This window comes from Ostrinia furnacalis, unplaced genomic scaffold (assembly GCF_004193835.3).
Source record: "Ostrinia furnacalis isolate ACB-3 unplaced genomic scaffold, ASM419383v2 OfSCF2804, whole genome shotgun sequence".
Classification (NCBI taxonomy): Eukaryota; Metazoa; Arthropoda; class Insecta; order Lepidoptera; family Crambidae; genus Ostrinia; species Ostrinia furnacalis.
Window position 1 is genome coordinate 657,847 of NW_021133043.1, and position 21,381 is coordinate 679,227.

The 21,381-nt window shown below is 34.9% G+C and overlaps 1 protein-coding gene and 1 long non-coding RNA gene across 2 annotated transcripts; both read right to left on the bottom strand.

Annotated features, from left to right (window-relative positions):
* Window positions 1–4,098: 4,098 nt before the first annotated feature.
* LOC114356417 (uncharacterized) lies at window positions 4,099–4,720 on the bottom strand. The gene is made up of 4 exons (XR_003656214.1): window positions 4,679–4,720; window positions 4,578–4,595; window positions 4,368–4,430; window positions 4,099–4,134 (listed from the first exon to the last, which is right to left on the bottom strand). It is a non-coding gene; the product is annotated as an uncharacterized LOC114356417 (long non-coding RNA).
* A 527-nt stretch (window positions 4,721–5,247) lies between these two features.
* Window positions 5,248–9,654, bottom strand: LOC114356425 (uncharacterized). The gene is made up of 16 exons (XM_028309590.1): window positions 9,646–9,654; window positions 9,108–9,137; window positions 8,926–8,976; window positions 8,804–8,842; window positions 8,550–8,573; window positions 8,140–8,166; window positions 7,826–7,864; window positions 7,715–7,726; window positions 7,539–7,571; window positions 7,316–7,342; window positions 7,158–7,202; window positions 7,012–7,056; window positions 6,140–6,169; window positions 5,831–5,893; window positions 5,697–5,723; window positions 5,248–5,316 (listed from the first exon to the last, which is right to left on the bottom strand). Exons 1-16 carry the CDS (start codon window positions 9,652–9,654, stop codon window positions 5,302–5,304), a joined length of 516 nt encoding a protein of 171 aa, XP_028165391.1. The 3' UTR covers window positions 5,248–5,301.
* Window positions 9,655–21,381: the final 11,727 nt, after the last annotated feature.

Sequence of the window (21,381 nt, forward strand, 5' to 3'; positions counted from 1 at the left end):
CCATCCTATACTAATGGGTAAGGAAAGTAAAAACACATTTCATATAAATAAACTTTATTAACAAGAATACATAATGAATCGCAATACATACACGTATATAAGTATATATGTATAAGATAAAATAGCCCTTTGCCCAGGATATTTTTCAAAGATACAATGGATATCAAGTCTAATTGCAAAAAAAAAATGCTGGTATTTACTGAGATTTTAGCAGTCATAGAATAATCGAGTAGTTGAAAAGACTTCCAGTGGTCGAAAGATTCTTATCGTGATGTGGAGGCAGAGGTACTGTTTCTGAAACGTCAATACATGTAAGGCATGCACATGCAGTAGCCTTGTTGGCCTGGGTTAGTATAACAGAAATATGAACTGTCATTACAACTTGAGCAGGGATATTGGCAATCTGCGTCTGTCCAACAAGACACCTTTCCACCTGAAAACGAGACAATTTGTTAGTCACGCCTTCACCCGTGCCTTCACTGTGATTATAATAATATAGTTATTGAATTTTTAGCGTTAAGAGTTGCATCTCAAACTCATTTAAAAATTATAAACAACTTGAAAAAATCGAACTGCCTAAGGCGGGAATTGAACCTACTTAGGCCCAGAACAGACGGTAAAACGCAACGAAACTGCAACTTTCTGATGATTCTGATGAATGAAACTGAAACTGAAAGTTTCAAACTGGTCGCTTCATGTGTGGTCTCTCAACAGACGCTATGGCAGAAACTTAGATGCAACTCAAAAGTAACTAGCAGTTTCAGTTTCGTTGCAGTTGCGTTTCACCGTCTATTCTGGCCCTTATACACTGGATGAACCCGTCGAAATTTTCAAGTTCAAGCTGTTACGGCTAGCGTTTGTTCCAACAATGTTGGGTATTTTTTCAAGATTTTTCAAGTTATTTATAATTTACTGTGATTGCTTAAAATGGAACGTAAAATATTGAGCATTCTCTGTTTTGTTGAATTTTACATAGAAGTTTATTTTTGTAGAAAATTACCACATCAAAGCGGACAAATTTCGTACTTTAGGGATTGTATTTTGAGGCTAACTTTACCTAGGTACATAAGTATGTATCATGCTGGGTATTTTAAATTTTCGCGTTCCATGTCCTAAATATACATAGCTTGGCTTACCAATTGGTTTTCAATATCATTTAATAAGAAATATTATGAACAATAAAACTAATAAACTCACCTAATCCAGGCTGAAATGGTGAATAACCGGCTGGAAAAGTTTAATTCATTTTATTAGAAATATGTTTATTAAAGTAAATAATTTACAGATTTTATTTATTTATCTAATACTGTTATCAATAAATTTACTGTACTTTAGTCAGATACTTAGCAATAAAAGAACATTAATATTTTTTGTAAATTTACCTCTAGAAGCAGCCTCTCCTCCTGAAATAGGAAATAAAACGTCAGCAATACTCTTTCACTCAGGTGTAACTTCTATTTCTTCCAAAAATCAAATAATAAAATGAATTAATAAAGCCGATGGTTGCAGGGCATTATGGAAATCATTGGGGTAGGCCTATGTTCAGCAGTGGATGTCTTATGGCTGTAATGATGATGATGAATAAAGCCGATGGCACATCGTAACATTTTGTTGTAAAATTGGCACTATTAGGTACAGCTGTATAAGATGCACAGTTTTTTGGTTGATGTGCCGTCGCCTGAACAACAATACATTCAAAAACGCACCTGCAGCATTATTTGGATCGGCCGATCTTTGAGAACCTGTCAAAAAATGTCAAGTGTTTAATTACATTTCTACTAAAACATATTTTTTTACTCATTTTATTTCTCAGAATACAATAATTTAAACTTTGTTGATCTAGAAATCGCCGTGTATTTTCATATACCTGTCTAAAATTTAGAGACATACATATAAACTATACGAAAAACTATATATTTCTATCTCTATAGTCTTCTGTTTGATCAATTTATCAATTATTTATTTTAATATTTTTATATTATTGATAAAGATACCAACAAAACATCTTTACACAAACAAACAATGCATGCAATGATGACAAGAATTAGGTTCATAAAATTCAAAAGTTCAATCAGATCTATTACGTATTTATAAAGTTGGAAGGTAGGTATTATGACTTTTAAGTGATACTAGCGGCCGCCCGTGACTTCGTACGCGTGGCACCCGTTTTACCATCTTAGGGGTGAAGTTTCGTAAAATCCGTTCTTAGTGAGCAGTTCTAAAAGGAACTCCCATGCAAAATTCGAGACTCTTAGCNCGGAGGCGAAAGCAGGATAATATTTCTCAGAATACAATAATTTAAACTTTGTTGATCTAGAAATCTCCGTGTATTTTCATATAGGTACCTGTTTAAAATAGAGAGATAAATATAAATTTCTATACGAAAAACTATAAGTATATCTATCTCTAAAGTCTTCTGTTTGATCAATTTATCAATTATTTATTTTAATATTTTTATATTATTGATTAAGATCTAACAAAACATCTTTACACAAACAAATAATGTATGCAATGATGACAAGAATTAGGTTCAAAAAATTCAAAAGTTCAATTACATCTATTACGTATAAAGTTGTAAATTGATTACGTTATAAAGTTGGAAGGTAGGTATTATGACTTTTAAGTGATACTAGCGGCCGCCCGTGACTTCGTACGCGTGGCACCCGTTTTACCATCTTAGGGGTGAAGTTTTGTAAAATCCGTTCTTAGTGAGCAGTTCTAAAAGGAACCCCCATGCAAAATTCGAGACTCTTAGCACTTGTAGTTTCTGAGATTTCGTGATGAGTGAGTGAGTCAGTCAATCAGTGACCTTTCGCTTTTATAAATATAGATTATACTGACTTGAATTAAACATTGAAGAAAAAACATATTTACCTGCAGAAGCTTGAGCTTGTGACTGGGCTTGGGCGTGAGCATAGGCTTAAAATATTATAAAAATTTAGCAGTATTTGTTGTATAATATATAAATATTAATTTATATTACTGAAGGGATTGTTTATTGAACTGAGCTCTACTGGTGACCTTTTGCTTTGTGCACGTGGACTCTACCTTGTTTGGCCGCTGCTTCTTCTGTCACAACAAGAAAAACATTTTATATTATTCATTGTTCTTCAATAATACTTCTTTAATAGTAAGTTTGTCTTGTTGTTTACATTTTTTCGGTGCTTTGTTAAAAGCATGTTTCTGAAACTATAAGTCACTGTGTACCTTTTAAATTTTAAGTCGTTTTACAATATTTACCGTCATCATCACCGTATCCCTGGCTTCCATAGCTAGAGCCGCTAGCGCCGCTGACGCCATCTATATTAAAGGAATGTTCTCTCAATCTATATCAATAAAAGCGAAAGGTCACTGACTGACTCACTCACTCATCACGAAATCTCAGAAACTACAAGTGCAAGGAGTCTCAAATTTTGCATGGGGATTCCTTTTAGAATTTAGGTGCTCACTAAGACGGGATTTTGCAAAATTCAACACCTAAGGGGTTAACACGGGATCCACGCGTACGAAGTCACGGGTGGCCGCTAGTAATAAATATGAACGACATTATAATTATCAAATTATTTGACTTACGATGGTGTTTGCTGCTTCTGCCCTTGCTCCTGCTTGAGCCTCCATGGTGTTGGTGCCCTCTTGACGATGCAGAGCCAGACTCTATGTCCAAAGAATAAATTATATTATTTCCTCACTATCAACGAAGTATTAGACTAAGAGCTAGAAAACGCCAGACCTACGTCATTTTATAAAAGCTGAAAGTTTGTTTGTTACATAAAAATCCGATTTTATGGTATGACATTAGTAGAATACAGTCTATTGAATATACAGAAAAAGCCATCGTAAAAGTTAGACTTTCGTTATACTACAAAATCTGATTTTTATGTATAATATTTGGGCAAAAATTTGAAGTATTTTCCCCAACAGCCAGACAGTTTTTTTAGGGTAGCTCCCAAAGCCACCATGACCCAAACTCCATAATTCACCAACATTATATCCTATATTGGGAGCATACGCTGACAAACTTTCAGCTTTTATAAAATTACGTAGGTCGTGCGTTCACTAGCTCTTAGTCTATATTGATTCAAAGTTATTAAAAAGTACCTGAATCGTATCCTTCGTAGCCTTCGTTGCTGTCATCTGCAGAAAAAATAAAAAATTAACAACAATAGCAAGAACAAGGCAGATATTTGACCGCAATCGCACTTGTGTTAAGTGAGATGCAGTCTATCTGCCTTGTAAGTGCCTATTCACTCTAGCCTTGAAAAGGCCCGGATTATAGTATTCGGGAGAGACTTTCTAAACAGATGTGAATATAAATGAAATTTTGAAAAACTACATGGTCGCTATCTTGTTGTCAAAAGTTTAATTACATTTATTTTTGCTGCTGCCACTTCTGCCCTTTCCTTTGCTCCTTGAAGAAGCTCCGTATTGACCTGATGAAAATAATAAACATAAATATTTATAGAACGAACTCGAATAATTTCAAAAGTTATAAAAAAAAAATGAAAATTAACACAAATAATTTTTGATTTACTAGTTCTAGACTATTTTCTTCTTTCTTTCTTAGACTATTTACTCACTTCCAGCAGCTCCATATTCTGAAATAGAAATGGTAAATAAATTAAGTTTGGACAAAATTACCATAAATATTCCAATATTTAAAACGTAACAAACTAAATACCTGAACCTTCATAGCCTTCACCATCATCGTCACTATCGGCATCTGTAGAAAACAAATTAATTTAATGTCATGAAACCTTCCAAGAGTTCCTCAGAGTATTTAATTTTATTTGGGTTTAATTATAAAGGTCATAGCAGTCTTATCAACTCGGAAAGGGATCAACACGAGCTTGCATCGCCTTTCGTGCGCTGTCAACCGCGAGGCGAGGCGTTTACGTTACGGTGCGGATAAGTGTGCGTTGCATTATGGAGTTTCATACAGAGAATACTGATCGCCTCGAGTTGATACGGTTACGATCCCTTTCCGGGTTGATAAGTGTGCTACGTCCTTTAACTTAAAAAAATACCTTTCTGCGTTCAGCGTGTTAGTAAATGTTTATTAGCTTTCTCTTTAAACTTTGTAAATAATCTCCTTACTGGAGCTCTGTATTATGCCCGTTTTAACCATCAATCCCTAATGTTTATGTGATCACTATGGTAACACATAACAGGAATTTTGTTTTCAAAGGGGTCGCTTTAAAATTATGGTGAAAACGGACATTAGACTCAGATCTTTAGGTCGTAACTTACATTGGTTCTTGTAGCCACTGCTTCGTCCCTTCCCTTTGCCATAACCAGACACTCCTACGCCTTCTGAGTCTAAGATAAAAATAAATTAATGTTATTTCATATATTGATTTAACTTTTAGATACCAAGGCTGGGTTGCACCATCTTACTTTAACTTTGACAAACGTCAAAAATCTGTCAAATTCCATACAAAAACACTGGTTATCGTTAAAGTTACGGTCAAAATTAGGTGGTGCAACTCAGCCTTAGTCTGGGTTGCACCATTTTACTTTAACTTTGACAAACGTCAAAAATCTGTCAAACTCCATACAAAAACGTCCGGTTATCGTATCTTTATCAACTCAGCCTTAGTATCTTTCTGTCAGTGTTGATCTCAATCAAATTAAAATAGAGCTTTAAGTCCGAAGTTCGAAGCGCGCGAGGGCGCAAAAAAAATAGAAAAAAGTCTAACCTGAATCGTAATCGTCGCTTCCAGCATCTGAAAAGTTATTATCAAATTCAGTTTCCTTTACAAAGTGTTATTTTTAAGGTCTTTGACGTTACATTTAAAGTGTTAATTTTGATAAATAAATGAATGAATCTTACAATGATTCTTGCTGCTGCTAGACCTTCCTTTTCCTCTTCCATGGCTTGACGAACTCCCATAAACTGACGGAAGATAAAATCATAGTAAGATAAACTCATAGTTGAATAATATTCATAAAGTAGCTAAGTAAGTAGTATTTACTAGGGTATTGCAGTCAATTATAGAACCTTGCAATGAGATGAGATATTTTTTTATTTATATGTATAAAGAATATTAGTAATTTGTAAATACAAGTTTCTAAAAATGCAATTCACCCCTCGTGGTAAGCTAAATGTATTTGTATTACAAAGAAGTTGAATGTTACTTACCTGAACTTTCATAGCTGTCATCGTCGGCATCTGTGAATGAAATATTTAAAATATAGCAAATTAAATTGAATAAGTGGAGCGAATGTCGGTTTTACAAAATTATTATTATTATTAATAAAAAAAAAATATTTTAGGTACATATCTTTTTCCAAGTAAATATTTTGTTTTTTATTGTTTTACCTAAATATCCGTACATTTTAGTTTGTTATCAACTAAATAAAGTTCAATTATTGGGTAGGTACCTAAGTTATCGGTGTTGTCGCGTCTACGAGATAAGTAGGAGGCTGGCCTTAGATTATCATAGTAGTACGCTGAAAAATTAATTTACTTTTAGAGAAAATTCAATATTGCTGATTGCTAGTTAATTGAATAAAAAGTACCCACTTTAATTGAGACACATAACAGAAAAAAAATACCGACCAACTCTTTCAGCAATATCTGAAATATAATATTGATAAATAAATATTTTCATTCTAAGATAACCTTATTTATTGCTTTATGAGACATTGAAACAAAGACCAGCCTACCTGGGTGCATCTCGTTGATAAGATTAGTTAAATATGCAGCATATTCTGGATTGTAGCTAATGGCTGCCCGAATTGCTATATTGAAATATTTTTTGTTAAAGTATTTAGCAAACTTTCAAAGATGTTTTGTAAATATTTAATTCGGAATTTATAAAATCTTGCTGTCGTATACCAACCGTCGTCTTGCGGTGCACTGAATGCTAAAATGAAACATTTTAAGTTGCCTTTATTGTAAGGTTAAAAATTAATTACTATTGGTAACTTACTAATTCCTAATAGTCTAGGTACCTACCCACATAGTTCTATAAAGTTTATATTAAAGTCTTTTGGCAAATATCTACTTACCACGGTATGCTCCTTGGCCTTGTCCATAAGCGCCTGATTCGTATCCTAAATAACATTAAATGGAATAAATTAAAGTTTCTAATTTAATTTCCAATATTCTTGGGCAAAAGTTTTGTATAGGTATTCAATACTAAATTAATAAATACCTTCACTGCTATCCGAACTGTATCCGTATCGACCTTCGGAAACTCCTGTAAAAGAAATTTATTCATTTATTTACTATCACCCAAGTAAAATAAAATTAAACAAAGCTTTGACGCATTTTACCATGTTGTGATGGTACTAGTACAAAAAAAAATCAAACCTGAATTGCTCGATGATCCAGAACCATCTAGAAAATAAATATTGTATTTTATTGTAAGAGCATGATTTTGACTACAGATATGTAAAGTTAAATAAGTTTCTATAGCGTGATAGCGGTTGCAAGGGAATATGTTCAAAATACATTATAGTGGGAACTATTTTCCCAGCAGTATAAAGGGTTAAAACAATCTACTATGGTTACTTATTTTCTTAAAGTTACTTACAGCCGCTAGCGGAACTGGCTCCTCTGCCTCGACCTGGAAAACAGTTCATAGATTTATGATATCAACATTTTGTCCTTTTTCTTATAGCAGACTCAATATTTTGACAAAGTTTGATTTAGTATGATACTTGTGTACTGCGTCCTCCCATGACTTAGATTATTCAACTTTATATTTACCCTTTCCGTGTCCTGAAACAATATTTAAATACTTTGTAAAAAACTAAAACTTTGTGTAATTTTTAATTCAGTATAAATGTATAGCAATACAATAAATGTTCAGGGACGTACTTGATTTGCTCCTTCCACGCGCAGCTTGGGCTCCGTATCCTAAAACCATACCACAATCTGTTATTCTTATTTCTATCTAAATATCTAACTATTTTTCCTTCACATTTATATTATTTTTTCTTTATAAACCTGTTGCGCCAATTTTGTAAAAGGAGCTCTAAAAGGATGATTTTGAAATATTATCAGGAAAAACAATAAGATGACTTTCGCCAATAAAAATTGCGAAACTTTACATCATTTAATTATAAGATTTAAAATCAATAGCGAAAATGTTATATTTATTAAAATATGTTGAAGCTGTCTGTGAAACTTACCAGAGTCGTCGTCGTCGCTGCCATATCCTACAAAGAAATATATTTTTAGTTAACTTATTAATTAAATACACATGTATTGTGTTACTCTGAAAAGGGCTGTAATACGTACCTATAGTGAATCCGAATTTGAATTTAAAAGTGGCTGTAATTATAGGTCAATGAAGTTGACTACACTCGCGAGAAAAAATATGGAATTACCTTATATCTTTCGAGCGATCTAAAGAAATAAATAAATGACTGAAAGAAGATATTTTTATGATGTAAGAGGCAAACGAGCAAACGGATCACCTGATAAATAAAAATATAAGCATTTCATAGATTTCATATACATAGTTCTTATAATCACTCAAAAGAACACCCCTTGTGTGTGATTCCATACTTTTGCTCTTAAGTATTAATTTATAAATTACCTGAGTTTGCGCCGGCACCGTAGTCTGAAAAGCAATTTATATTGTAGTTTTTATGAGTATATAAAAAATAATAAATAAAGACAACCTACTGGTATCACAAGCACATTTAGCTTACCATGAGGAGTTAACAGTAATTTGTATTCACAAATTGCTAATAATCTTTAAAAAAATATAATAAAGTGATACCTAGTTACTCCATAATCAAGTACGTAGTAAGTCCATAGTCAAGTAGTAAATAACAAACTTAAACTCACGTGAGTGTCCCGATTTAGAGCCACTGCTGCTGCCGTATCCTATAAAACAATGAAACCGTTAAGTTCACTTTTAAATGACAATATTGATATTTAAAAGATTTTTTCGAATAAAATGAACTAACCTGCCACTCCAGAGCCCCTGCTGCCATAATTTTCGTCATCGGTGTCATGCACTGTAAAAACCAAACTTTATAAGTATTTTATCATTATAAACATTAGTTTATAACAATTTTTCAATTGTTTCATGTTTTTGTGTATTAACACAAAAACATGAAACAATTGAAAAATTTAAATTTCAAAGTACCTGAACTGGCTGAGCCACCAACGGCGCCGTCTGCAATAAAGTAAAATATTGAAACTAGGTAAACATTTGTTAATCGTCGCCAGATTAAGTTTGAATTATGACGTCATGTATGCGAAATCAATTGACTCCAATTATTTTGGAGTGTTTTTTATGAAAGTGTAGGTATCTTGGAATCGTTTGTTATTGGTGTCAACTTACATTTGGCTTTGCCTCCTCTGCTGTTCACTTTCCTGTCCGACACTAAAAATCACAAATATTTTAATTACATTCTCGTTCATCATTAAAAATACGAGTAAACGAAACCTCAGTGTAAATAGGATCCGACATAGATGAAAAAACATTCGTTCGTTCGTTCGTCTCAGCCAAATAATGTCCACTGCTAGACAAAGGCCTCCCCCAAGGTTTTTCACAATGAACGGTCCTGCGCTGCCCGCATCCAGGCTCTTCCCGCGACCTTTACCAGGTCGTCGACGTCAGAAAAAACATTATCATAAGTTATTTTTTTTAAATTTATTTCTTAATTTCACTTATAACTTACCTCCTTCATTGCTGTCATATACTTCCCCGTATCCTATTTGTAACAAAACATTGTTTTAAATTATTTTATCATTTTTCAAACACTGTTTGTTCTCTACTATTGGTCCAACTACACTCTACTAAATTACCTGAACTGCCGGAGCTGCCATAAACTGTAAATAAAGAACAACTCGTGGTGTTAGTTCTTATTGCAGGTTTATTAGAAAGTTACTAAATATTTAAATATTTTCTTCATTTGCCTAATGTCTACAAAATGAGTTTAAATGTATTTTTAGGCACATTCTTTGTATTACAAATATGAAAATTGTTCGCTTGATTATTTGAAACGTCTACTATACGTCTCATGAAAGTAAGCCTTCTTTCGACTTAGAAGTCGAACTGAATAAGTGACCAAATAATCGAAATACTTGCCTTTGTTCCTATGGCCAGCTCCTCTGCTGCTTCCAGAGCTTACTGTGAAGAAATTATACAAGTTAATTGTATAAAGTTAAACATATTTAAGACAATAATTTTTTAAACCTTTTATTAAGTGAGATCAGGATAAACCTTTGTGTTACCTACTTATACTAGTTTTAAGACCACTATTTTTACCCAAAATTGTGCAAATAAATATTTGAATTTGAATTTGAAAGTTTTTGAGCCATCATCGAGAGATAGGTGGGCCGACGACACCATAAAGATAGCAGGGAAGCGCTGGACGCAGGCCGCTACCAATCGATCAACATGGAAAACATTGGGGGATGCCTATGTTCAGCAGTGGACGTCCTATGGCTGAAATGATGATGATGATGATCGATAGATAAGTATCCTAGATATATAGAAAGAATTAGAATTTAGGTGGGTTTATGTAGTTCAAAAAGTACTTACCACCTGCGCCGTAGACCTCAGCGCTATCGTCGTAGTCACTGGAGTACTTGTCAGAGTTCTTCGACGAACTTACACCGGCTGAAAGGGGAAAGAATTATTTTCATCTATTTGCTAAAAAAACACATAATAATTAGGGTTGGTTTAGATTTTTAATATAGGAAAAATTGCTTTTTCAGAGTAAGTAGTTTGTCACACTCTAGTCATTTCGTCGCTAGTCATAAATGCAGTTAGGCTTTTTGGTGCACTTTTTAATGTACAAGAGACTTGTTGCGTTCGGTAAGAACTCGCCCATTTTGGTGTATCGATTCACGCTTGAATACGTGAAAACGTTGCGTTTGAGAGACCTTATTTTCAGACGATGGCATGTGTAGGTACCTACCTAAAACAAGACTATTTGTGATTGTTGCTATGATGCAATATCAACATCTTAAATAGTTGCTATAGGAACGATTAGCAACCAAAATGTACTATTATAAGTCTAAATATAACTCAAACGTGACTGATTGACTGACTGACTGACTGACATAGTGATCTATCAACGCACAGCCCAAACCACTGGACGGATCGGGCTGAAATTTGGCATAAGGTAGATGTTATGATGTAGGCATCCGCTAAGAAAGGATTTTACGAAACTCTACCCCTAAGGGGGTAAAACGGGATCCACGCGTACAAAGTCGCGGGTGGCCGCTAGTCTGATATATCCTATCGACTCTACATTTGCTTCGTTCGTTTTAGCCAAATGACGTTCGACATAGCTATAACATTTATTCACCTCAAACTTTTCCAAGGGTCCCTTACTGTTAGCTTTGTAAATAGGTGTATTTTTATTATAATAATTACCACCATGGCCCACGGAGCTCGCCTCCACGGAGGCAACGGCGACCACAACTGCTAGAACGATCAAGCACCTCATGTTCACCGTTGATGACACAATGTAACCTCCACTAGATGTCCCCACTATTTATAAGGAAACTCCAATCAAAACTCACGTAAATCAGCCTAATGCGACAGTTTAATTTTATTTGTTTTATTGATTCACGGTCGGCCTTTGATTTATGAGCGGTTCAGTTGTTCTTGAATGTTTTGTAGAATTTTTTCACCTAATTAGATAGGATTCTTATACACACTTACGGCTTGGGATCTAGGCTATCAGACTATGCTTATTTACAAAATATAGAAAAAGTTTTTGTGCAGTTTCTCCTTAACACCTGTAACCTGTCACTGTACTTTGCTGTACATACTGGGAAAGAAAAAGTTGTTCATATAAACTGGACTGAGCAGCTGATAAGCAGCTGTAGTAACCTAGTGATAAGACACATTGATATGCTTTTGTAGAGTAGGTATGCCAATTCAAGCAATGCAACAAAATGTACATGTTATTAAATGCTTCAGCTATATATTGCCTCTGATAACTACGCTCAAGTGAGCGCGCACAAGTAAACGGTTGATTTGATCAGAGCGCGCCGGAACGCCGAAAAAGTGGAAAAATCTCGCTGGATTTCGATTAATTGGGAGAGAATTTAAGAGAATTCATATCTATTCTATGTATATCCATATAATCACTTACAAGCCTCATAATTATAGGCACAGTCTCGTAAGACCGCCCTAACAATACTTACAATTATTAGTTTTATTTAGCTAACATTTGACAGATTACAAAGTAAATAAACAAATTCCACATAAAGCACACATCCGATCATATCTGCGTATCCACACACATCCGTTATCCGGCACGGACGAGTGCGCGCGAACAAATAAATGGCCGATTTGATCGCCCGCCGAATCGCGCCGCCGAAAAAGCCGCCGGTAAATCCCGCCGAATCCGCGCTGAGGTTAATGAAATGTGGTAAAACTATTAGTTGTTGACAGACCCAATAGGCATAATACCATTCACAATATTCTGTGAATAGCGAAAAGGAACGTTCCCAAAACTATCTTAGAGTGGTGGTTTTTCAGGAAAAATATCATCTGTCCCAGTAAGTACTTACGTAATACGTAACGTAGTACTTTAAGTAAACAATAACACCGCTATGACAGTCCTTTAACGAATGTGTTAGGAATGTAGAGTTTTAAAACGTAATAACCTATCTAATTTTATCCCGTAGTTATAGTACAAGTTAAATTTTAGCTTCTTCTTTTTAACTTCTGTGAGGAAATGTGTTTTTATAGACATTTTGAAATCAATTATTGCCTACATTAAAAGTCCCCAAATAGAACCCATAATTAAAATGCGTTATCAAAAATTAAGTATAATCAGTATTTTGTAACAAATTATTGCTTATTGTGCATATCTAACTAATACCTACCAAATCATACCTATTTAAACGCGACTCTCCAATTGCCATCAAATGAGGCCAGTTACAAACCGCGCAATGCAAATACGCATTGCTTTTTATCCCTCAATAAAACTGCATGGAATTTGTCCAAAATGAACCGAAATGCACCAAATTAAGCGATGTTTAACCCGATATTGACGAAATGAGGCGCATTTGTCCGTAATCCGTGATATGGCCGGGAACGAACCCCGGACAGCAATCAAACCGATCGCTGTGATAGTTGGTAATTACGTGACATTGGTTGGGGTGTTTATAAACTCATCTACGTAGGGAAATATCTACCTAAATATTAATTATTTTATGTACCTAGTCGTTCTTTCAAGGAGAGGTCTTCTTTGCCGTAATCCGAGAAAATTGATTGTATTTATGACTTCAAATACATGACAATAGTGACTGAGTTTCTTGCTTCTTGTCAGCACTGGCTCATTTATTGTCCCGAAGCAGTGGTAGGGTTAAAATTGGGACGTGTAAAAGTGCTTTATAAAAGCCTATTTGCTATAAATATAAATGAGTTTTATGAGTTTGTAAATAAAGTTGTCCTGTTTTGGTTGGCTATGAACATTCAGAAATGAAATGTAACAAAATACAAATAAATTTTCAGGAAAACTGGTCACAGTAATAATATAAGTACTTAATGACAAGTATATTAACTATTTTAAAAGCCCTCTTCTTACTAAGTAAATCATACACTCGGCATCAAATAAATCGCACCTCCCGCGACAAGCACTTATCAAACGTATGCATCCCCACTTCCCACCAACGTTGGTACCATTTGAAAGCCTAGTTCTAAACTTAATTTCATTAAAGGAAAGGTTTTTACCCCAAAAATGTGTCTTTACAAGGATCCAGAGTCACTTCTTCAAAAAATAGGTAGTTACGCTATAGCCATTTTTTATGACTATAAAACTATTAAGTTGGGATTAATCGCTATCCATCTCTTAAAGAGGACACGTGAGATCTTTATTTGGTTTTATAACCATAAAAATTGGTCTAATTGATCCCAGAGGTGAGCCCAAAGTCTACTTAAAAATAGACCTCTTTCAAGTCACATTTATGGGTGTTAATCATTTATTTAGAAATGAAATGTATTTTTCTTTAAGGATATTTATTGGGATTTCAAATAACACCAATATTGTTGGGGTACCATGATTGTGTCAGAAGAAAATCTTTAAAGTTCGCGTCGCGGAAGGTGCGGTTTATTTGATGTTGAGTGTAGTTTTACAAACATAATCCAGATTTAGCAGTCAGTTTGTACTCGTTTTTATATACGAGTAAAACACCTACCTACCTTTTGCTACTTTTAATTACGTAAGCAGTAGCTCATGTCCTGCTCATACATCTGTCGTATTGTAAGTTTTTCTTTTTCTTTAATTATTTCCACTGCTCTGTTCCGCATTGTTCCGTAAAATGTTTCGACTAATGCAGCGTGAAATCAAATTACATACGTATTGTGCTAGTTTACATGTATTTATAGTAATTTATATAAATTTCATTATCCACGGTGAGATGGAAACTAGTATTGAAATTTCCACTTGCATGGTAGTCACTGATTTTGATGTTTAATATTTTATAACATCAGCCATGCGATATATTTCACGTTCAATGACACAGATTTTACGTTACCAGGAGAAAAGATTACAGTGTTATTATAGAAAAGTTAAATGCGCCTTGAACGTTGGTTTAAAGTGACATTTCCATATTAAATGTCAATTTAAACAAATACCTATATTCAAGGTGCGTTAATTTTTTTGTGATAAGGACCCTAATGTCTAAGGCTGAGTTGTACCAGCTTTGACGCTAACTATAACGATAACCGGTGTTTTTTGTATGGAGTTTGGCAGATTTTTGACGTTTGTTAAAGTTAAATTAATATGGAGCAACCCAGCCTTAGATAATTCTAATAAATCATAAACACATATTTATGAAGAAATAAACAATTCATTTTTACAATATCAATTGAAAATTCATACGATTTGTAAGATCAATTGAAAATTCAATCAATTTGTTGCCTAAAATAACCTCTTCGCCTCACTCATATGGACCTAACCACCTCCGTTCTCCGAAGCATATAAACGCGTTCCATAATCCCTCCAAGAGAAAGCAATACTGTGTTCTAAAAAACTAAAAGTAGGGCCAACCCCGGAGTTAAGGTGGGTACACGTGAAACCACTCAGTGGTCGCCATTAGCCCCCGATGTGCACCCGCCTTAAGGCTGGCAGCGACTAAGCGACTTGAGTGCGCGTTTATTTAAACGCACACAGATCGTTGGGCTTCAGAAGTTTAAGTAGTTATTTTTTTTAAATTCCTGAATAATCACCAGTGATTTTTTTGTGAACTCAATTGATATTGTTGCAATAATTGAATTATGACACTACCTACTGGCACTTTTATTATTGTCGAGTTCTTTATTGTACAGAAAAACGAGCTTGATGGCTAAGGGTCTTCAAATGTTTAGAAACTTACTTACTTATCAAAGTAAATCAGTAGCACGATTGACGACTCTATGATTTGTTTAAGTTAGGTTGACTAACATAAAACGCCTAGTGTGAGTCCAGCCTTAGAGCCGATAATGGCATCGTTTAGTATGAGATTTTCTTAATCCGTTTTCACACAAAATGCAGGTCTTCGATTAAATAGTTTTATTTTTTCTATGGAAAAATTTGTTCATTGGCATCCAAAGTTCTATGAAAAAAAAAATGATTGTTAATGCGTGGGTAAAGACATATTCAATGAAATTAGGAAGTAGCTAATGACATCGTAAAATCTCACATTGCTTGTGACCGCGAAAACAGACCATTCAAAAGCATAAACAAAGAAAATTCGACCTTGAGCCGTCCAAATTCCCAAACTGCAAACATCGCGAGATATTTTTGCCTAAACGAGCAGCGAAGTAAAGGTGTCCGGCCACCAGATGCAGTAAAGATGTCATCGCGAACAGTTACTACCGGTGGTTACGGTTGGTCGTTGGGTGTCTTCAAAAGACCCTCAACGACTTGGTGGTCGTTGAGGGTCTTTTGAAGACACCCAACGAAGCTTGGAAGCGATTTGCGTCAAAGACAAACGCGCTTTGTTGTGACAGCGCGGACGTTTCAGAAAGTTAGCAGTGGTGCACACAATATGCATTCTACTAAGCTTTCTTGGTCGGATATTGATATTTAAATAAAATTAATAGATAATGTAGTCTACACACTTAACTAAAGCTGCCAACTGGGAAATGGTAGGGTTTTAAGAATTAGACAAAGATTAAGACATGTAAAGGCTCCTTATGATCATCATAACTTTATTTCTTTATCAGTCTTTTATTTTTCTTTTTTCTTTTTAGTTTGACGATTTGACTTTGAACCAACAAGTTGACGAAAATATAAAATAAATACTACCTAACTGGGATTGAGCTGTTAAGCATTACGGATTGAGCTTTTAGGCACTATTTAATACCAATCTGGATTGTAACTTCTATGTATCCCAGACTTTATTTCGTAATTTACACTTCCCAGGTATGCAAACACACGCTGCAAGCTGACTCACGAGCGACGCGTGTTCATAACTCACACTTTTTACGGCACTATACACACAATCTTTTATTGCTATTAATTATTTCTGTGTCTGGAAGAATTTAATAAGCTTCCCTAAGTGTTTATGTGAAGACGCTTGTGAATTAGCTCTGGATATTCATTGTTAAAGTCAAGTTGACACTTACTTTTCACAAATAGTTCTAAAGACGTCTCTACAAAAGTATCAAAAATCCAGTTCATTTTCAGCTAACGCTTTTACTAACACTTAGAAATGAAATCCATAATTTTTCAATTACTTGCTCAATTGACTAGGCGAGTCATAGTAGGAAATTGGCATATAAATAAATTGATGTTTCAATAAAAATTGTGTCATTTTTAAACAGTCGAGCCGTTTAACATTGTATCCTGTCTCATGTTATAAATACATTACATGAAAAAAGTTAAAAACATGATAATATTTTAAAAAAAGATGTCATAAGAAGTTATTTATTAAAATATAAATATGATGTCCACGCCTTATTTCACGGGTACCAACATAAATCACACAGAGGAAGCTATGTTAATTTATATGTTGGCACCATTTGATGGCGGGATCGAAAAAATATGGCGGTTATGATGTGATGACGACTATTATTAGAAAATATATATCATAAATATTTTTTTAAATTTTTTGCAAATCTTTTAACTTGAATTTATAAGCTTAGAACAAGCCTTGCTTTTTAACAAGAATTACCTCTCCAGTCTCTACCATCCATAAAGGAAATACCTATTTCCTATAATCTTAAAGATACGTAAGTTGTAGAAAACAGAGGATCGGAGAGAGTTTCATAATGTTGCAGTTTACATGACGATGACGGACGTAGGAACTAGTCGCTTTGTTCTTATCAATGGGAGATGAAAAAAGCTATCACAATCAATCACACTGAAATTCAGAACGGCCGAATCACCAGCAGAGACCATGTAAGATTCCTTTTATACTTATTGTATAATTCCATAATTTCAATATCGAGACCAATAGCGCTACATCTGACACACCTTATAATGAATTAGCATTGTAGTAAATTCCCCGTTGCACAAATGAAATGGTAAAAGTACAGAATCTTTGAGATTCAAGCTTCCATAGATTTGGCAGTCAACCTCAATTAAGTAATTTAAGTTAAATTTTAAATAGTTAAGCATAGTACACACTAGAAAAATAAGCACAGCCCGGAACTGGACGGTGAGTGCGTCGCATAAATTAGTTCTGCGCAGCGACCATTCATCACTGCACGGGCTATATTTTGTACGTGTGTGTGTACTGATAATTTATATGCATATTTTATGGACCCCAACGATTTATAGCGCGCTTAAGATCGCGAATAATGGTGGTAAAGTGAGCTGTCGAATATATTTTGTAAGGTTTTTGGTTTTGGGAAATAATGGCGGTGCAGCCTTTTTGTTTTACATAGTTTATGGTCAGTATTAAGCAAGAAGAACGTTGTAATAGCACAGCATTTTTATGTATAAAGCAATTAAAGCGATGCCCATGTGCACATCTTTGTCAAAACACAAATTAAAATCTAGTATTTAACTACATTGGCAAAGTAAGCAACCCAAAAGATTAGATTATGCAATACCAAGAACAAAAAACAGAAAATCGTGCGTAACGTTTGACATAATATTACTTTTGGTTAAAGCCAGATTTGTATCTAAAAAGAAATATTAAACTCCTCAAAGTAGTTCTACCAACTTTAACATTATATTATCATTACTTTCTGTTACATTAACTGCAAACATTCAACGTCTCTACAAACAAGCGTTCGAGTGACATACAACGGCGACACCTGTCGTCGCTTCCCTGTTGCCTTTGGCAGCGCGCGCGCAAGGTGTTGGGTCTTGGGTAGTCGATCTAAAACGCTGAAGTGTTGCCACCCGTGGCGGCAATAATAGTTTTAAGGTATTGTAAACAAAACTGCAATGCGATGTCGCATCGTAAAAATCCTTACATATAATAGCAATTCGTGATCATGTCCCAGTTTTTTACGTTACGATTCTGTATCGCGCAATTTCACAGTTTTGTGTACAAGCCCTAAAGTAAGCCGCCATGTAGAGAATAGAAACAGAAAGGTTAAAAGAGTAAAACGTAATTTCCATTATGAAGTTGGAATAAGTATCGTGCAAATAATGTGCTTAGCACGTTTCCACCCTTTATGCGCGCGTATGTCAATCTCAGATTTTATTTATCACGCGTAGTATATCTACATTATCATATCCCTTGCGTGAAAAACATGGATTTCTTGTGCCGTGTATCTGCCATCGACCCCATAATCTTTATTGTGCCAAAGTAATTTGTAACAAATAATAATGAATGCGAATCGTGTAGGTGCCTAATCAAGGACAAATCCAATATTAAAAGGCCATGCAGACCATATTTTATGTTCGCAAGGCAGGTTGAGACAATAACAATAAAGCCGGCGACACACCGACGCGCTCAATTAAGCCGCGCGCACATTAGGCACATTGTGACAATCAGCTTCCCGAGTGCGGGCTAAGTATAGACTAGCTTGCTTTTCTTAATTAGTGTGTGATCTTAATTTAAAATATATTATTTAAAACTCATATTTTCTTGTTTATTTATTTACTAGCTTTCCGCCCGCGGCTTCGCCCGCGTGGAATTTTGTCTGTCACAGAAAAACTTTATCGCGCGCGTCCCTGTTTCAAAAACCGGGATAAAAACTATCCTATGTTCTTTCCCGGGACTCAAACTATCTCTTTGCCAAATTTCATCAAAATCGGTTGCGAGGTTTAAGCGGGAAAGCGTAACAGACAGACAGACAGACAGACAGACAGACAGAGTTACTTTCGCATTTATAATATTAGTTGGGATTTATTTATTTATTCAGAAACTCAACAGCTGTTTTACAATATTCATGTTAGTTTGATGAGCATTAAATCTAAGCCAATTAAAGAGTTTCCTAGCTGCTTAAATAAGTTCGTACATTATTACATTTTATCAGGTAATGAGTACCAGGTAATGAGTACAATGTTAGTGAAACTTTAGATGAAATAATAAAGCCAAGCGACTCTATTACTGCTATAGTTACTTAAAATGTTTTATGTACCTACTTACCTGTATCATATTAAAACCGAGCGCATTCGGTTAAATTTTAGCTACCTATTTTTAGTAAACGTTGGTAGAGTCGTATACGAAAAACAGCTAAGTACTTTATTCAATAATGTCTTTATTAGTAGCTTTCATCAGTCACCCTTGTAGCCTCTACTTAAAATTAACTCCAACCTGTTATGTGCACCTATTGCTGGATTTCCCATAGTATTTTTAAAATCTATGGGGAATTAGATACAATAAGAGATTCACGCGCCTCCCTCTAAGTTCAATTACGTAGAGTCAACGTAGCACGTAACTGCAGCGGAACGCAAACGCAACACCTGCGGGTAACGGCGTATCGTGTGGGACTCAAATATCGCACCAAGGTGTGGCACGTATGGTTTGGAGAAAGCACATAATAGCGTGCAGCTTGATTTTCTGTCGTTCTTATACTCAAAATAACGACGAGGCGGAAAAGACAGCTTGCTATTGTGCTGCATAAACCCGTACAATATAAAAGCCCTTAGGCTTGATTGTTTGTGTACACTTACTTATTACCCAAAGAGATGAGTCCCGCTGAATTTATTCAAAGTTCTATTAGTAAAATACTTAATGTTCACTGGAAAAAGTCATTAGTTCATTGCAGTTTACTGCTGGCCAAAAGACAGAGAGACTCTATTTAATTTTCAAGTTTTTATTTTCCGTTATTAGTATTTAACCTGTGTGCTACCCAATATCTTACAAGACAAGTGATGATTAAGTGCTAATTTTCAAATTTTCCCGCCTTAGGCAGTTCGATTTTTTTAAGTTATTTATAATTTTCAAAATGTTATGTTTAATGTGGTTTTATCTACGAGTACGAGGAGTAGGTAGGTACATCTCCACACCAATTTGTTAAACTTGTAGACTAAAGTGGATAGCTTATGCTGATCAAGCGCAGATTAGCACCTGCTCCACAACTCCAGGTTCCAGGAATATGTAGCAATATGTAACGTCTAAGCCGCGTAGACATCACTATTAGTGCCTATTAGCCGGGAGCCGGTTTAAGCCGGCTAATGAAGACTAATCGACGATTAAATCAACAGGTTAACGGGTCGCCTGCCCGCCTGTTCGGTATTGATGCGTTGTTAATCTTAGTTTGAGGTGACAATGTATGTACGGTGTAACCCGCCTTTAATTCAGAACGTAATGCCTTATTGCGTAGGTAGTGAGAGTTGGTTGAATCAGTTCTTTACGTTTTTAACTTCATTTCTTTCTATCAGGTGAGATGCAGGTCTTGTTTTGGCTTCTCTGTTAGGATAAAACTATGTACCTATTATGTAAGTATTAGTACTTATTATAGGTTAACCCAAGCAATTTTTTCCTTGAATAGTGTTTAAATATATGCCTGTACTATTTGAACACTATTGGGTGAGTGCTGTACTTATTATTAATTTCAGTAAGAAGTAAACGAATGAAGACGTAATAAATCTTCTAATGTTAATTCTATGAACTCTAGTCGTTGACAGAGTATCACTTTGATTTAATTGGTAATAAATGCATCATTCAAGATTAGGATAATTAAGGTTTTAATTAGTATAATATCATTCAAGGATTTTAGTAGGACTAATCGAAGTCTTATAAACAATTGAATTCCAGGTCAGCTAAGAGATACCAAAAAACAAAATTTTAAGTCTTCAAAGTTCACATCCTAACAAATAGACTGATAGATAAAACAAACGCGCATCAATCCCATTAATTTAATGGATACAATAAATCCCTTCCGCATTTAAATCTAATGACGATCAAGCCCACCAACAAAAGAGTCTAATCCCATCTAGACTTGGCCATTAATATTCCTAGATATATGTTTTGACACCTGAGAAATGGCGGCCATGTTTCACGCGGCGGTAATACGCGCGACATTTGTTACATTGTTCTTTGTTTTAGAGCTGACG

Bases quoted from the DNA above. Each gene is read 5' to 3' on its own strand.
- LOC114356425 (XM_028309590.1), bottom strand. The intron at 7,865-8,139 runs GTAAGTTTCACA...GTATGGTTTTAG, and splicing joins CAGCGACGACGACGACTCTG to GATACGGAGCCCAAGCTGCG. The intron at 7,343-7,538 runs GTAAGTAACTTT...TTTATTTTCTAG, and splicing joins AGCCAGTTCCGCTAGCGGCT to ATGGTTCTGGATCATCGAGC.